The sequence below is a fragment of the Vanessa atalanta genome, chromosome 16, assembly GCF_905147765.1.
Source record: "Vanessa atalanta chromosome 16, ilVanAtal1.2, whole genome shotgun sequence".
NCBI classification, from domain to species: Eukaryota; Metazoa; Arthropoda; class Insecta; order Lepidoptera; family Nymphalidae; genus Vanessa; species Vanessa atalanta.
In genome coordinates, this window is record NC_061886.1 from 8,114,687 (window position 1) to 8,134,213 (window position 19,527).

At 32.3% G+C, this 19,527-nt stretch overlaps 1 protein-coding gene across 2 annotated transcripts; it reads right to left on the minus strand.

Moving 5' to 3' along the window:
• Positions 1-1,225: 1,225 nt before the first annotated feature.
• On the minus strand, positions 1,226-19,238 carry LOC125069779 (probable ribonuclease ZC3H12B). Of its 2 annotated transcripts, none has more exons than XM_047679351.1 (4): positions 18,885-19,238; positions 5,161-5,331; positions 2,981-3,213; positions 1,226-2,898 (listed from the first exon to the last, which is right to left on the minus strand). In XM_047679351.1, the coding sequence occupies exons 1-4, from the start codon at positions 19,107-19,109 to the stop codon at positions 1,800-1,802; spliced, it is 1,728 nt and encodes a 575-aa protein (XP_047535307.1). In that variant the 5' UTR covers positions 19,110-19,238; the 3' UTR covers positions 1,226-1,799. The 2 variants fall into 2 exon arrangements, with proteins under 2 accessions (XP_047535307.1, XP_047535308.1); XM_047679352.1 differs by lacking the exon at positions 18,885-19,238 and adding an exon at positions 16,774-16,961.
• Positions 19,239-19,527: the final 289 nt, after the last annotated feature.

Consider the following 19,527-nt stretch of genomic DNA (forward strand, 5'->3'; position numbering starts at 1 on the left):
TTTTATTAAATCTATTATTTTTCCTGTATCCCAATAAATATTTTGTATATAAAATGATTTATTTATGTCATATATTACAGGAATTAGTATTAATTGTTAGAATCATAAAAAATTAAAATAAATAGAACAATTTCTAATCAGATACTTTATTCTTAAATGATCTATTCTATAATGTCATTAAAGACACTTCAGCAATTCCTTAATGGAATTCTTAACAGTACTTGATAATAATTATTGTGAGTTGTTGTTAGTAATTGTACTAGCCTAAGTTTATCATAATATAATTATGTACGTAATATATAATCAAACTTCGTCAGGACCACATGAAGGTTATATAAAATAACTGACAAAATTTGAGTATAAGATTATAACTAAGATAATATGTCATACTTCACATAATTATATAAAAAAAAAATTATTATATGAAGTATAGACAAGTAGATAAAATTTATCTTACATTTGATGCATTGCATTTAAGGTTTTTTAACAGTTCAATTTAATAAAAATCAAACAACAAATAGTGTAAATATAACTACATATTATGATATTATCTCATATCTGGCCTTATAAAGCACCTTTAACGTACCGACAGGAATGACCCGCTCGTATCAATTAAATAATATTAATCAATTTGGTCATTACTATAATGTCTAGTTCAGATGTTGCTGTAACAGATATATGGAAAATTCGTTGTCCCATTCTGTTTTCATTTAAAATATAAAAATAGTGTTTACTTAATTCTAAATAAAAAAGCTATATTATTAATAAACTATCAGATATTTAACCTTTTACTTGGTACACAGTACCAAATATAACTATACCATCACAAAATAAATGTTATTGCAATACAAAAAAACAACCTATCTAATATATTTTCCTAATTAACACTACGTTTAGAATGTACGTTAGTCTCATATCACACTCGATATATTTATAACTTACGAATGAATTCTTTAAGTTCAGTTAAATCAGCAATGTGATTTCCAACCAAGCTTTTGCTATGAAGTAAATCGTATATTAAATGTGTTTTATATGTGGTAATGTTTATTTCACGTTGATATCCAAAACAGGGTAAAACGACAACATATACAAAAGATAAAATCTTTCAGTGATGATGTTAAAGTTCTATTTCCACAATGCATAAAACAACACGAGAATTAAATCAATTTACTCAAATATCATGTCTTTGTTATTAGTCAAGCTGTTGTAAGGGGTAAGACGTCTGTAAATATTTTTCGAACCGTTTATTTGTACATCCTTAAATCTAAGCTTAGTCAATAATTATATAAGGACGTACACTTCGCAGAAGCGCTTGTCCAATAAACTGAATGTACAAAGTTAAATGCCTTAGCCGACGTTATTTTTTTTAATAGAACAAAGCAAAGCTTTTGCAAAAAAGGTCGTATATTTTTCACCTTATATCAATGAGGTTTACCTCATTTATATTCATTTCAAAGAATATAAAGATTGCATTATTACAATCTAAAGCGTTGATTATGTTTTGAATTTACATTATTTATTTCACAATATTAGAATGAATTATGAGGTTACGATTTAGATTTCCTGCTAATATATGTTAATAGTGTGTCTGTCCAAATAGTATTCTTATAAGAAATAGCCGACAACGATACCGATTGAGTTCCTCGTTTACCTCGCCTCCTCGACCTTGCGAATTTAAAATCTCAATTTCAAAAAGAAATCGGGTCTAATTCTTAGATCAGATAAAGATGAAAATAGGATGCAAATTATTTACAAGCAACATTTCTCAAAATTGAACATCAAATGTTGTGTAAGAAGTGTCAATGGTTCGGTCGCGGTAACGTCGCCTCGCTCGGCCTGTATCTGTCTAAAATTATCGCACACATCTTCTGCGGATCCGTCTCCTCCGGGTAAGTGGACATCGCCTCGGCTACTTGTGCCTCGGGGAATATTCCCGCCAAATGGAAGTGCATTCTTCGTCTCGCTTCCCAATGTTGCAGGGCGCCCTCCGACGCGCAAGGAGACAGCGACACCGCCGCCATCTGCGGGGCCAAGGCGGCCGCCGCGCCGACGGGAGCCGACGACACCCGAGCGGCCGACGCGTGAAGTCGCGGGTCACACGCCGGGTTGAGTGTCAGCTGTCGGGCGAGCTTGCGGTGCGGGTTAGGATCGGGCGGAGGCTGCGAGGGACCGGGCACTTGCGCCCTGTCGAAGTGCGTCACCAGCGAGGAGTCTGCGAGTCTGGGCGTGGCGGAATGCGCCCGCGCCAACGGTTTCTTCGTGTCTGTGGGTCGACCGCTGGGAGGAAGACTTAGCGTATGCAGATCGCGTGCCTTTCGAGCGGCTCGTTCCGACAGTTTTTCAGCTACCGATTTGTGTGGTCGGCCCGCACGCTCTGGGTGATGAAATTTACATTTATTTCCGTAAGTACATTTCCGGCCGTATGGACATGCGGGAGGCGGATCGGCACGGGACGGTGGCGCACGCAGGAAAGCGTCCAGCGTGGGGCCCGACCGACCGAGGGGATCGTCGGGCGGCATAAACCTATCATTAACGAAGGAGAACATCAAGAGTCTCTCCTCGATAACTTTTCGAAACTCCGGACTCTCGGCGGCAAGGTCTCTATAGTTGTCGTTGGAGACGACTATTCCATCCGTTTCGGCTGCAAGTTTGAGAATGTATCTATCATCGTAGCAGATAAGCCGTTTGCCTCCGAGGAGACGACTGGGCGTGTAGACGAGAACACGACTGCGTTCGAGGCGCTCGAGGGCGTCACGGTCGGCCACGGGGTTGTCTGGCCGTGACGCTTCCTTTCTCCATTTTGGCACAAATACTGTGATTTCTTTGTGACCTCGTGTTCGAAACCAGTCGACACATATTTCTATTCCTCGACACGAGAACACTTCTTTGTTACCATGGCTGTAATGAGACAAATGTAATATTAATATGTGTTTCATATTATACTGAAATATTAATTCATTTTAATAGAAATGATTGTTACCTCATGGCAACGTTGCTTCCGTCTATTACTATCGGTCTTAAAGGTGCGCGTTCAAATGGCGGGTCGGGTTCTGTTGGAGGTGGTGGAGAAGGCATTCGAGGCGGCCTTTTCGAGGCGAGCTTGATAAGTTCAGCCAGCAACTCATTGCGAGGCGGGTCTGGTCCTAGTCGCTGTAACGCCGTCCGAGCAAGTCTTTCAGAGTAACCCAGCTTTACCGCAAACTCGATCTTAGCCTAACAGAAAACAGTCTATTTACACAAATTCATAAACAATTTAAAATAAAAAAACTTCAACAGTATTGACAACAGTACTTCAGGGAGTTTTTGTTTACATATTGCAAAATTCGTTATCCAAATTTCCCAATTCTCTTAGGCTATATACATACTAAAATTCTAATAAAGCGGTCTAATTAATTATTATCGGTATTGATTTCAAGGTCAACATTTAGTGCAACGTTCCTTTTAATAACGTGTGATAAAAATAATTCTGAAACGAAAAGGTTTTACGTCGATGACGTGAATGACGTAAACGGACTTTATTGTAAAATAACTTGGCTGTAGTAAACAAAATCTGTCGGCATATTTAATACGCAACTGGTCATAAAATAATGATATTATTTTATTGTTTAAAGTGGGATTTCATACATCAAGTAACAAATAATTTAACGAATAACTTTGCTGTCAAGCACGATTTCACTTGGTACTGATAAAAAAGTTTTTGTATAAATTTCCTCTTAAACAGAAGCTAACAGATAAGATATTTAATGTGCTTAAAGCCAAAAGTCGTAATTAGTTGTTCAATAATACTTGTTGACTTCCAGGCAGGATAATATATTACGTACATATATACTTAATTGTAGTTAACGGACATGACTTTGAATTTATGTGAAATGTTGAAAAAGAGTAACTACTGAGTTTCTTCGCGGTAGAATTTGCATTCCGAACTGGTTGCAGATTCACTTAATATATATAGTTTGTTAAGTGACGATTTTAAAAGCCTACTTGAATAAAGTATATTTTGATTTTGAGATAAATTAAAAGCGTGTTGATTGTTATTTAGGTCAGAGTCAAGATAATCATTTGTACTAATTACGTTTCATAATATAAAAAACACACACTAAATGATATGCGCACGAATAGTCTATTTCAATGGAAGTGAAAAATATAACACAACACTATAACACTTAACTACTTAGATCCACTTTAATTTTACTTCCAAAATTCCGATAAATTTCGTCGACGTTCAAAACGCCATTTTCTCGCAAATTCATAGCGAATATCATAGATTATTTAAGCTCTCGACCAATGATATCGCGTTAATTTGCTGTCAAATGTTATTTATTTGGCTTTTCTCCTCTTATGCTTGGAATAGAGTGTAATTACGTTTGCTGAGGTCACCTATATTCATTTTTCAATCATTCATTCAATCCAAAGACATTAGAAGAGATTCAACAAAATTCACGTGAATAAGAACTTCAATTAATTTCAGATAGTTATAAGTTATACAATTTTTATGAATACTGGCGGCAATAAATCATTCAATTACAACGATTAAGTTCATACGTTTAATACCTTCACTAATCACAGATATTGCTAGTTATAAAATTACTTATCAAACATCACATGTTACGAGCTTAAGCGACAATTATGGTGGGACATTTCAAAGATAATAGAGACCGATTTATTACTGAGAATTATAAGGCATAAAGATCTTAGCATTAGTAGGTACTTATATGTTATAGCTTATTTTTAGAATACTTTAGCAGTGCTTATAATGATAAAATATAAATAAAGATAATTCAATAAATCTTACTGAAAGCTATTTTTTTTTTAATAAATGTAACATCCGTTCGAAGACTTGTTGATGTTGTATTCGAAAATATAATTTTTCGAAACCAGATTTTTGCGTAACTTTAGTAAAGTTATCTAAAATTAATATAGTTACTAACTTCTAAAGTTGCAACGAAAATATATAGACATCATAAATAAATTCAAAGTTGTTTAATTATAACTTTTTAATTATAGTATCTATATACTAAAATAAATATGAAGTGAAACGTCATAAACGTCTCTCAGGTAAACGTTACACTTAAATTTGACCTCGAAATTTAAATCTCGTCGCGCCCAAAGAGGTTTAAATTAATGAGATCCGGAACACACTGTTATGAAATTCATAGTTACCTGATTTGGCGGAGGTGGTGCGTGGGTGACATACTCCGCGAACTCCGCAGCGAGAGTGTCGGAGGGTGTGCGTGAGGCGGTGCGATGTCCTCCGTCATCGTCGCACTCAGAGTCGTAGCTCGAGTCCTCTCCGCGCTCTCCTGCCCATCCCAGTGATGACTCCACATATTTCTACAATAACAATATAAGAGTTAGTTGTGGGTTGTTATTATCATAATTAAGAGATGGAAATTCCTATAAATCTGTAAGATTATAACGCACGAAAGAGCATAAAAATTATGCTGGAGAAATGTAATTGGTTTTAATAATGCCGAAACATATTGAAAATCAAGTCCATACTAATTATTAACCCTCAAATTAAGTATTAAAATAATATCAACTTCAAAAGTTGATTTGTGTTCAGACGCGATCCGAGTTGATAAGCACATTATATAATATGAATATATACATGTACCAAAACATGAATAGCTATATAAAAATGTAGAGTTTGTTTCTTATAATCTAAGGATCTATTATTTACATATTAGATATAGTATTTAGTGAAAAATTAAGGATTATATATATTATCTCGCAAACGCATCCTCGTAAGGAAAATAACGTTTAAAACGGGTAAAACTGCTCTTAGCAACTAGCACTAATACTTTATATGATATGTTTACAAAACAAAACGAATATACAATTATGATAACATTTGAGCACCATTTCCACGGAACAAGCTAGAGAGGTTGCCAATAGGGCTCTTACAGTTGGTTAACATTACATGGGTAGATAAATATTGTTGCGTGTTAGTTGAATTATATAAGACTTTGTCACCGATGTCAACGTCACACACGTTTCATCGATCAATAATTATGTGTGTAACACTAGTAAACTTAACAACACTGTACAATGTACTTAGGTAACAAAAAAAAAACCGTTGACATCAATATATACATACATTTTTTTTTAATAACACTTCATTAGTTATAATTTTTTTTAAAGACTAAGTTGTAGGTACACCTTATGTCAAAAATATCCATAACTTTCAATACGCGTTAATCTACACATCATAATACTTTTAATATTACAAAGAACAACCGCATAATCAAATTACAAAACAAATTATATATGGCAATACGATATTGCGAATGCTATAAAAATGTCATTCATAGTAGATGTTTATCAAAATCACTGTCACATCGTGTTTATCAAACATCATTCATCAGAACTAACCGTTGTCCAAATTCTTAAATAATATGGAAATTAATACTATTTGAAATCATATTGTTCTACATATTAATAATCCATTATTACGCCTCAGCCTTGTAAATTATAAGCGAACACTTTTAAGTTTTAGATCCCGGATCTATTATGAATATGTATTTTCGGTAGATCAAAGAGCAATAATTTGCAATTAAAATCCAACCACATAGTTAATACCTTATGTTTTCACAAATTTGATATTTAATTTTCCAGTAGTAAAATTAGATGCATATTTACGAAGAGATCAATAATAATCACATTATATAGCAGATTTTTTTTAATTTTATCCGGATTTACGAAAAAAATAATACTAAATACAATTGATATGGAACTTTATATACGCCTGGGAAAAGGACTTGAAGACAGGGCAGACGTGCAGGTTTGGCTCAATCTGAATAAATTCTATTAAAAAAATTGTTCATAGTTATTATATAAACAAAAATATAATTGGGTTAAACCTTAATTTTGAACGTACAAAGTCGGGGTAGGTGGCTAGTTTTCTATCTATTGTTTATGTTGTAAGCACTAAGCACATTTATTGCTGTTAAAGCGGCGCCAGCGCAGGACAGGGTCATGAGGGCGTCGAAGCGGATCTACGGATGATCATTGACCTTTACCGCGTGCGCAAATCCTGAGTATACCGGTTGTAATTCATTATTCACGCGAATATCAAAACGCACCCACTACGAAACGTAAACTAAAAACATTTTACAACTGTCAAAATCGATACGTTTCACTTTTCCAACTTCCAGAACTAGAATCAGTTTCCGTTTTAACTAAAATGAAACTAAATTCGTTTCTTAGTCACGGCTACATCCGTGTTGGGGTTGGTTCATTCCACTCGACTGTCTTTAGGATCTAAATTCTGATCGCAGATTACGTTACTGTAGCCGAGTTAGTGACCCATGTTGCAACGAATAACTTCTCGACTTTATAAAATATCGACGTACAGCATTCCTTAAGCGTTCGAGAGATATTAGGTATGTAGACCGAACCGGTACACCTCATTATTTACAAATTACAATCTTAATGTTGAAATAATTTAATTATTCATATCATAAATTCAAATCATTCACAAAAACGGGTGTATAATCATAATCATAAATACTTCATAGATAAATGATTAAAGCGTTTGATTATAAATATTAATTCAATATCATGCACAAGTACCCTCGATGAGGCCACACTAGAGTATATCTACACTAACTACTAAGCTCGTACGATGAAATGCTGCAGAAATAATTAATTTATCATTTGAGGAACATTCGTTGTATCTAGCAGGTTTTTAAACTGGTTGTATTTACATAAGTTTACATAAAATCATATTGTTACTACCGTTCATTAGTCCTTTGATATTTACATTCAAGAAGGAAAAATGATATCGTCATCACTAAAGGTAGACCAGGTATCTATTACGAACCCTGCATATATTTAGACTTCACTTTCAATGACTTCAACTTTTAGGCATGTCATGTTCTCATAGTATTTACTTACGACTTCCAGATTACTACACATTGATTACCAATAAAACCATTTACAACACTCGCCAATATTATTACGGAATATATTTAAAAACTCGTAATACGCACGATTTCAATCCGTTTGATATAGTTTTATTACTATTTTATGATTCTCATAAAGTATAAAACGAAATTAGGTGGTTTTTGTGTGGCTTCAAAACATTGTACACGGAAGTCGTCCGCCTAGCGCGAAGCCGGATGCAACTTTCTAAAAAAATATGGTTCGCGAGAAACACCGCAACGTCTCAAGATAAAGATATCCCGCTATTTATGAAAAAAACCAAACGATTTAGTAACCATACTAGTAACAAAAAAAAAAAACGAAATATATACTCTTAAAGTTAATGGAGTAAGTACGTAGTTTAATAAATAAATCTATCTTAGAAAGACTTTACATTATACCTTATCTAGGTACAACGATGTAGATAAATATCTTTAAGGTTCATACTTTACCGAAAAAATTAACACGAAATATAATTCACTTAATAAAACTAACACAAAATCATATAAAATTGACCATTCTCTTATAATTACGAGTTGAGGCTTATATAGATAGTTGAAATTTATCGATCGTATTATTGAAGTATTAAAACGAATAATTATTTTATTGGTTTATATTGACATTAACTGCTCTGTGAATTTCGAATGACTATTTGATCAATTCATATTTAAATATCAAGTATATATATATAAACGTCTACATAATATGTAGGTACAAACGCAAAAAGAACGCTAAATGTCTCTATTAAACAAATACAGCTGACAATTTCCTCGTGCTTGATAAATGTTTAGAACAAAATAAAAAACCCAACGGATTCTCCCGCTTTAGCTTCGGTCGTGTACGCTCGACTTATCGTATTTGTTTCCGTTTTTTTCCTGTTTGGACTTTGCACCTACGTAAGAAACGGGAGCAGGCTACTATTTATGCTACATGAAATCTTAGAAACAACAAGGTCAGAAATATAATAGTTTCACGGTATCTAATCTAATGAAATACTACCGCTTCTAAGGAATTTATTTTCATCGAAATAAATCGGAAATTGTACCCATGATTGCGGGTTCAATTCAAACTCACTCGAGCACCACTGAAATTCTATGTGGTTAATTTGTTTAATTAATGTATTCCTGGGAGGAAGGAAAACATCGTCGATTTATAATCTTTGACACGTAGAGGAGGCCGTTGATCATTAGTAGGACTCTTGCATGTTGTTTTTTTTCTTTATCAAAATTGTTTATTGAAATGTTCTCTTACCATATATGTATTTTATCATTTAGGTACTTATCTAAAGTTTTAGAAATATTTTAAGGTAAATTACGGCACGCTTCGCTTCTAGATGTGCAAATACTATACTTATTGTTTTATGCATTCGTATCTACAATCAACAATATATTTTGAAATTTGGGCTACATTTCAGACAATTTACACGACATGAAGCAAAACTTGAAGTTTGTTTGGTATCTTAATAACATACATTATATTAGTTTATAATCGTTGATAGCGTTAATGAAATAAAAAAAAACCTTGGTAGCAATTGACAAAAAACCGCAGTGCCATAACAATTAAGCGCCTTGATTTCTTCGCGACCCAGTTAATTTTCGAGGCCAGACAAATCATTTAGGATACAAGCTGTTGAGTAATGCACATATTAAAAATCACAAAAACACCACAAGTTTTAACTCTTTAGACATTCTTTAAATAAGACATTTGGAATATCGATTCAACAATATTTTTTAAATCCAACACTAACTATGATTCGTCAGACTGTATTTAAAAAAACAGATCGATCATTCATTTTACAATGGTAAATTCCAGTATCGATTAGGATTGCTCCAAAATCGTACGTTACGCTAAGCCGTCACTATTACCATACACTATCAAAGATACTACTAAGAAATATTAGTATCTCCAGTAGGAGTATTCTTGCTTCTTCATTAAAACAGATAAATGACCATAATTGCAATTGAAGTTACATTTAAAACTAACATCTGAAATATCGGTTAAACCAGCAGTAATAGATACCTAAAGCATATTAATCACATTTGACCTTCATTTTTTTTAATCAAACTTATAAGACTGCATTAAATAGTTTTACACGGACGAAAACCAATAAAATAATTAAAATTGTAAAACAATCATGGAAAATTGTGTTCATAAAATAGCTATAAATTTATGAATGTATTTTTCAACAACGTTTATGCGATTAACACGAATTTCGCTTTTATTGTTCGAAAAAAAAAACTTATTTAATAAGAATAACATACATACAATATATATTTGAACGATCGTCAAAATGTTATCACGAGAACGAAGAAAAGTTTAATAAAATCCAACTACGTTTTGTGATAATACTTTAGCTTAGAAACATAGGTTATTCAACACTCGCTTGCATTGCATTGCAGCTCATATCAATGAAAACATTTATTTATTATTATTGAATTTCGTAACTTGTTACTAGCTATAAAATACAGCTTATCTTCATATTATCTCAATTAACAAAAAACCATTAAGTTTAATAAATTGCAAATTATTGAACTGTTCTATTGACATAAATATTTACATGCGTAATCAACCTAATAGAAATAAGAGGTTATCAAAACTACGTCATTTCTATTCTAGTGACGAACTTCTATAATAATTATTATTGTCATTTAATTGGAAATAGGTATTTATTTATTATTTCATACCTAAATATAACAAGTATCGTATCGTGGTCAAATTTTGTCTTTTTTTTTTAATGAAATTCAACCGCTCAGCATTCGCGTGCTTATCTTTCGTAATATGTAGATTTATTTCCCATATATATATAAAAAGTATTAAAAAAAATACAATTTACATGCATCGATGTGTTTCATCAATATATTTATAGATAACATGTTCCGAATTATTTTTTTAGTTCCAAAACTTTAATATCGTTATTTGGGATATTTAACACATTTTCGTTGAATACTTAAGTAAATCGAGTCTAAAAATAACTATGACAAACTATGTTTATTACTATAAATTTAAATAAAGTTTATAGCATATTAATAAGGTAAAACTTTGAGAAATCGACGCCGAGTAACAGTGCATTTTAATCGCAATTCCTCTGAGCGCAACATAATACGCGCTGTCTTTGACAAACAAAGTCATAAATCTGTAAATTGATTACATATCGGATACAATTAGTTCCGTTTACTACTGGAGAAATTCTATCGCGCGTTTGTCGAAGAGATAACAGCGGCCAATCGAATAGGAGTACGCGGACGACGTCGGCTCATGCGATGTGTCGTCACCGCCGAACAGGATGCGAGCACGCGACATACTTTGTACACAACATACGCAAGCCGGCACACATAACCGCAATGTGCTCTTTTGTTTTCATATCTATATTTATTTAATGCTAATGTTAGATGCTTTAATATTATAATTGATGAGGTTAAACGTTATTTACATATTTTTAAACATTTCCTAGAATTAATTATAACCTAACGTACTAAACTGTCGATAACTGACTCCCCATTCGTTATGAATTTAGAACATTGGAGTAACTTTTTAATTTCTACCTTTCTAATTGTGTAGCTAAAGGAAGTTTAAAGTTATCTTTAGGACATCCATGATCGTACCTAATACATTTTTATTTAACTTATATTTATATTAGCATTACAAAGTCAATGGTTTGGTTTTGTTGGTAATAAATAATTATATACTGTAGAAGTTTTTATTTATATGGAATATAAATAATGTTATATGTTTTATTATTGACTTTGTAAGGTAGGGCTTTGTGCAAACCCCTTTTATCAGTATCACATAATCTACCGCCAAACATCAGTCAGTACACCAGTACTGACTGATGTTTGGCGTTCTTCAATTCCTTAATATACCAGAATACACCAGTATTCCAGTTGAAGGAAGGAGAGCTATATAACTACAGACACATCGGACATAACTAAGATTTTACGTAATGTTCCTCAAGACTGGTGGCCCATTGGCGATGTAAGGAATGGTTAATATTTCTATCAGTGCAGTGGTGACCATTTAAAACCAAATGGCACATCTGCCAATCCGCATACCTATATGAAATTTAAAGTAAAATAAGCACTGATATATTGGTATAGTTGAATGTCGTCCTCGGAATTTTTGATTTTTTCTAGCACATAATATTAAACTTCAGTTAATTCAAGCTTCGTCGGTCTCAGTTAATATAACTAGCATATAAAAACTACTTATATATCTTAGGATATAGATTCTTAAACGCGAGGATCAATGATTTATGATCTTTGACCCGTGGATGTGGATTCATCTATTGATACAAAATTAACATATAAAAGACAATCCATCATTTTCGTATACCGGATGACATATTTATCTGATTACTTCACGGATACTGATTTTAATCTTAACTTTGTTTTAAATATATTTTCAGGTTTTTTACTCCTATTTTAAAATTTACCTTTTTATACTTATGTTCTTCTATGCCATTTATCATTGCCATTATATATTACTATGTCAGTAAATAAGGAACTGAAAAAACTACTAAACCAATACAAATAAAACTTTCAGCAGGAGATGCAGCTTTCGGAGAAGGTTTAAGTATTTTATAATTATAAGTACTCGTTTTAAATTAAGACTTTTGACGTGCCAATTGTTAATTTCACGTTCTTGTATGTTATAACTACCAAGGCTTTAACCGTGCGAAATTCAAAAGAAAATACCTATAGCACACAAACCGTCGTAAATATGAAGCCTTGTCCTTTCCCGAGAGTCAAACTATCTCCATACTAAATTTCATCTAAATCGGTTCAGCAGCTTATCCATAAAGAGATATCAAACAGAGTTACTTTCGCATTTATAATATTAGATTTTTACTTTCAAGTGAAAAAAGGCTTTCGATCACAACGTAGGTATGTATAGGATTTCAGATGTTCAATTTGATTAAGATTCATAATTTAATCCTTATTATATGGAAATACTAAGAAGATTGATATTATAGGTACACTAATTCTACCCTGGAAACCCTTATAACTTATAATTCTGTGTTTAAAAGATAAATCAAACGCATTATTTTATTGGCCGCGACACTCTCTACTTAGACAAGGGAAGTGCAAAGTAGTAAAATAACTAAGGAGTCGGAAGTACCTGAAAGGATTTAAATAAAACCCCTTCCACGAAGTAACCAATAAGCATCGTATCGTATTATCTCCTTACAAAGATTATTAATAATATGTAAGTAATAGATTAGAGGTGGGGTAGGGCTTCTAAAAACTACCTTCACACAATATTATTTCAAATTTTTGACCACGTCTATCGATCTGATAAGCATCATGAATGTCAAACCGCAAAACTTATTCTGCCACATGAATAATTTGTACGACTAATAATCTTGTAAATTGTTTTTCATGCAAATATATTCGAAATACAAAAAATTATAATAACATACTACTTTATTTCTCATTTATTGGGTGCGAAAAATAGTTCGGTTGTATGATCATTTATTCTCTAAGCACATTTATTTTTCTAAGATAAATAGATGAAAAAAATCAAAGAAAATTATCAAGTTCTGTGTGTCAATTTAAGTAAAAAATAAATTCAGAGATATTTTTTAAGTTCATCATAAAAATAATACAGACAAATTGATAACCTCCTCCCTTTTGAAGTCGGTTAATAATTCGTACGTTAAATTAATCAATAAGTACTTAAAAAACAATTACTACGTAAATTAATAATGGTGTAAGGGAATCATTTTCGTATATTACTAATAATATAAATGGCAAGTTGTATGTTTGGATTTTTGTCATTTTAGGTTCAGAACATGTTCAATGAGAAGTTGGTATATAATTATATTATTATGTATGTGACTTTATGTTATCACTATTTTCCACCAATGGCTACGCCTGCCCATTTGTGTGTGGAGGAAGCAGGTGCTAGGTTACATTTTTCGGGATAAAAACTAGCATTCAAATCCATTCAACCGTTCTAACATGATTGAGTCCATCCAAAGTTTCGGATTTATAATATCAGTAATATTCTTCAATTGTTCACATCTTTTTAAGGAGTCAACTAAATCATTTCTTTGTCCCTATGTGGGTAACATATGGTCTTGATCAAATAGTTATTCAGGCAGGTGCTCGCTGATCTAGAAGCTAATTTATCAATTTGTAGATCCTATAGTCTGAGGTCAAATCCAACGTGTCATTGAGATTTTCTGCCAATGAGTGTATGAGTAGGAATTTAGAGTTAATAATTTGAAAATTGAAATAGCAAATAAAGTCGCTGGTCCTGCACCCAATCTCTTTCCGGCGTTTAAAAGCCTTCACGTTTAATTATGCGTGTAAGGAAATAGACAGCGTATCTGTGTATGCACACGTTTGTGCATTATGATATCACCTGTGCAGTTCGTTACTCTTTGACAGCCGATATGGCCAAAATTCGGCTAAAAGTACTTCACTCCTATTTACTCATGGTGTATTACTTCATTTTTAAGATTTCCATTTGTTGTCTACTCATTAAAATACAGTGTGGTAAATAAATATAGGAAGGCAGTTTCTAGTTTACATTATATTTCATTAAATGTTCTTTTTATTTATTTCGTCTAAACACTAAGAGAGATTTGCGTACATTTTGGTAGACAAATTATTTCATAGTCGCGATATGATTTCGGATGCTAAATCCAATCCCTTTTATAGTTTTGATAAACCACATCTGTATAAATATTAGTTACATCAGAGCTCTCGCTCTCCGCTTTTTACAATATCCGATACGATATCGGTGTCGCGTTCGGATAGACGATATCCAGAAACAATAATTCATTAAGACAAAAATACATTCACATTAAATAATTATCGTTCCGATTTTATATAGATAACATTTGAAAAATCTTTACGACCGTGGATTTCAAATATTTTCCTTCAAACGACTGTAGTTTCGTGGTTTATCAACTTCATCTCCATATTGCTTAAACTTGGCCATGAAATTCATAGATTGTATATGTTATCGTGTCGGAACATAATATCGTGTCGTTGATTATGAAAACGCTCTAAAAGTGGTACCGGATACAACTAATACGTTCCAACAAACATTAGAAGGTTGCCGCACCACTATTTATTTAACCAGACATTTATTCTTTTGCCTGTATTCACTTAGTATAAAAAATGCTTTGCCAGTCACGAATAAAAAGATAAAATCTATTTCAAAAACCTATTAATGCATCAGACAAGCTAAGTAATCAAACGAGTAGTAATTCAGGGCAAATTTAATAACTATTAATTACTTGCTTTCTTAAAATACGATTGAGACTTGAGAATATAAATATAATGATGTACCATTTCTACAATTACAGTCAGTTTACTGCTGAACTAGCTTCAAAGCTTTAAAATGGATCGTTTACATATTCATAAGTACGTTTTCGATTTGAAATTGCCTATTGGCGAGTGAAAATGACGTATCCGGTTGTATCGGGTCCTCGATTATTCTCTCCTACTCTGTTTATATGCAAACTTAATGCAATTACTTTCTAGGGGAAAAGTTCTATGAAGAATTAAGCTGCCTTTTCAATTTTATAATATTTTTTTTTAGTTGATAACTATAATTTATATTAATAATATAAGCAGGTGTCGTATATACAGAATATATTTTTTGCTGACGTCAGGAATCTTTAATGAGCATCTTATTAAAATTCTGTAATCAAGAACAGACGAAAACTAGGCATTCTCGTGCATGACCTATATGGACATAGAGGTAAAACTATGCTAAAGTTATCCACTCGATTTAAATCCGTAGTCGGATGTCGTGGATAACGAGTGAATATAAATTACTAGAGCTCACTGGTCAAGTGAAAGTCTGCAATAATATACAAGTTCCGTCCAACTGTCGCAGGTACGAGACTGCATCGTCGCCAGATCGCGATAGATTAATATATCAATAATAAAATCATCTACAAGAACATATGGTATTGAGTTAAATATAATATAAGGGGTTATTAAGTAAATTCAAAGACACTTTTAAAATCTTGAAATAATAGCTTAAGTGGTAATTTGGTTATACATCCGGCTTTCATTTCGGAAAGTGGATAACATTTAATAAAGACTCTTGTGTAACTTAATGCTTGGATTAAGTTAAAAAAAGATGAATTCATGGTTGAATCACAATGACACGTTAATTATATTGTTTTGCGAACCACTTCTGCTTTGAAGGGTAAAACGTATAGGTTATAACTTTTCACTGATATTGTAGAGACGTACAAGTTGTAATTCAATTTGGAAAACAACTATTAAAATGTATGTGTGATGATAAAATTCGATCAGTTGATCCGGAACCTAAATTCGTAAAGGCTTTTTCTTATATTATAAAAATAAATGCAGTATTATGAATAGTGGGACACCTTTTGCGATAGAATGACATAACGTTATCTCGCAATCATATTACGTGATAAACTATTTAGACTGACATGGGAACTTTTGTATCGATATGATTTTACACTGTTTAGTAAAAATTATGTTGTTTAAAATTTTTAAATACTTGAAACACTATTTTTTGCTGCACTGAACTGTATCTTACGTTCTAAATATCAACACGCTTACGAAAACATGTGTCCAGTTTTATATAATGTAAGAATGTACAATAATGAACACCTTACGTGCTTATCAATATTTAAACAATGTCGATGTTAATTAGCATACCTAGATGACGTTAACGAACCGGCTCTACTTCCGGGATCGTTATTCGTGCGATCGTGAATGAACATCATTACAGAACGAAGTTGCGTACATCGGTTTGTGAAACTCGCGATACACAGAATATCGGTGACGAGAAAATTGTTAAGTACAGGCGCTTAGGAGGGATAAGACGATAGACGTCGCTAGACTACGCGCTCACCTGGGAGTTGTCAATCGCGTACATAATAAATACGAGTTAGTGTGCGCGCACGTCGCATGGCATGACGCGCGAGTGCGAGCGCGGCGTGTTTCGCGGCAAGACTAGCGAGTGTAGCGACTAGCGAGTATCGAGCGGTGGCGGGCGCATACGCACACCTCCACGCATGGGCCCGCTGAGTGAAGGGGAAGCGGGGCACACGAGATCCGGGTTGCGACTCGCGGCTTGCGCGCCCACTGCAGCGGGCGGCCCCCAAACAAACCGCGCACTGTTGACCTCTGTCACTCACGCAAATACAGCTGTCGCTCATCCAACTTTAATCATGTCAAATCCGGAAATAACGAATACCACGAAATTTTAAGACTCATCAATCAATTGGGCTCAAGTCCTATCAGCTGTTTTGTCTTTGTTTAATTCAAATATTTATGTTATTAAAATTTATTTTAAATAATGTACATAACTTTTTCAAATAAGATATGAAAAAATTATGATAAATATAATAATGATAAACATAATGGTTATGAGTAGTAATGTTTCTTATTACTTTTGACGTATTATTATGATCACTGTCTATAATATATTATATTTTAGGAAAGATTGGTGAAAATTGATACCTTTTTTTTTAAATAATTTAATTATGAAGTATTTCTTTTACAGACAATAATCCGGACATAAAATGCCATGATTTTTTTTTGTGTTCATGGCTTAATTAAAAAAAATGGTCAATATTAGAAGCTTAAATGCAAAACGCATGCAAAATGCATTGCAAAACCTTGCCAGGAATCAAACCCATCATTTGAAAAATACATTGCACCAACTGATAATGGCACTATTAAGGATCAAATTCAAGAACGGAAAAATAACATGAAAAATCAAAAAAAAAGTTCTAATTTTTTCTGTAATTGAAAAGTAAGAGGGCAGATTCTCAATATGTTCGATGAATTTGTTTTTTACAATATCTTTATAGTTATTAATATTGCAGTGCAATAAATTTATAGATATTTGGGTGAAATTATGTTATTTATTTAAAATTAGTTCAGTAGTTTTTAGTTATATTATATTGTAACTTACATTAACTGTCGTTACCCACTTCCAGATAGACATATTTTTAACCTACAGGTATTAAGTAGGTGCTTTTCGATATGCTTACAATGATGCTTTTCTATATGTGTAGCATATTATAATAGCAAATTGCTTGTTTGTTTAAAACTTATTGTTTTTAATATGCTAATCCTATGATTATACAGATTTGTGTGTAAATTGTATTATCTGTAGGATTAGCAATTAAATATATTTATTTTATAATTAGGACAAATTTTTTGTGTTATTACAAGCTATTTTAATAATACACCACTTTGAAACTATTCTGCAGGTAAAATGGCAATTATCCACTCAATATGCATTTTCCTACATTAAAAATATAGCATTCTATCTGAGTTCAAAAATAGAAAATGCATTAAGATTAAAAAATAATTGAGTTTTTAATAAAAGGTTTTGTATGTAATTCAAACAAAAATAAAAACAGTTTGAAGTTTTTGCCAAGCCCTTGAAGAAGCTTTATTATATATATAATAACATTCCAGGTTGACCCGCTGCTCACAATCTATTATTGTTATTATTTAATTATTTTCTGTTATTCATTATTAATACTATCACTATGTAAAACATAGTAGAAATAGAAGTTGTACATTCCTGGGGCTGAATGCAGTATTCAGCAATTTGCAAATATTTTACAATATCTCAAAGACAATTTATGACCAGAATAGTTTGGTTAGGTCGAATTTATTCTGAAGTAGAAAAAGCAAAAGCTCTCTCTAAAAATTTATTATATTGTTTCCTACTTAGTAGTGTAAATGAAGTGTATAAACAGAAAATTATTAAAACAAAAATGTTTTTATGATATTAAGTATATCTTAATATTTCTATACTTTTTCATTTACTACTATTTAAAAGTACACATCACATTACATGTATATGTTTTATTTTGAATCTTTTTTTTTTATTTGACTTTAGTATGGTGGAGTATGGTGAGACGTGGAGTATGTTATTTTTTTTAATTAATTAATTTACGCAAATAAATATCATAGTAATTTTTACTTATTTTTAGACTGTACCTGTATTCTGTCGACAAGTTCTCTCGGATTGAAGTTACCATCCACAGGGCTTAAATTAAATATAATTTTAAAACTCACAAATTCTGGTTTCACTTTTGTACTTCCTGATTTCTTTTCAGAAAGCGTAACATAGTAAAAAGTTTCCACTAAATTAAGATATTTGCTATAAAATTCGTTTAAACATGACCGAGGAACTGATATAAACAGATCTGTTTCGTTTGACATTATTTGATAAACGATGCGATCGAAATCACGCACTATAATCGTAGTATAATTGCATAATTCATATCAAAACAATTTCGTAGTTCTTAATTGTAACATAACACAATCCTCAGATTTCACGTTTGACGTTTATTAGTTCTGAAGTCTGAACATAGAGTATTGTGGTCTGTGATAAAACTTATGACTTATTCTGACTTTTACTGTCAACAAGCTATCAACCACATACTTTATAATCTGTACCTTATATGTTAACCATTAATACTTAATCGTTTCAATTTAACTTTTTGGCGGGAATTAATGAATGTTTACGAAATCTGAATTTTCAAAATAAGAAAAATTTTAACAAATGCTGGACTTCGATAGTGTAATGGCGTTCTACTTATTTCTAACTCACGACTAATTTTATCTAAAGTGCATAGCT

Coding starts and splice junctions, on each gene's coding strand:
- LOC125069779 (XM_047679351.1), bottom strand. CDS start 19,109: ATGTCAAACGAAACAGATCTGTTTATATCAGTTCCTCGGTCATGTTTA. Junction 3,214..5,160: donor CACCACCTCCGCCAAATCAG/GTAACTATGAAT, acceptor GTTTTCTGTTAG/GCTAAGATCGAGTTTGCGGT. Junction 2,899..2,980: donor GGAAGCAACGTTGCCATGAG/GTAACAATCATT, acceptor GTCTCATTACAG/CCATGGTAACAAAGAAGTGT.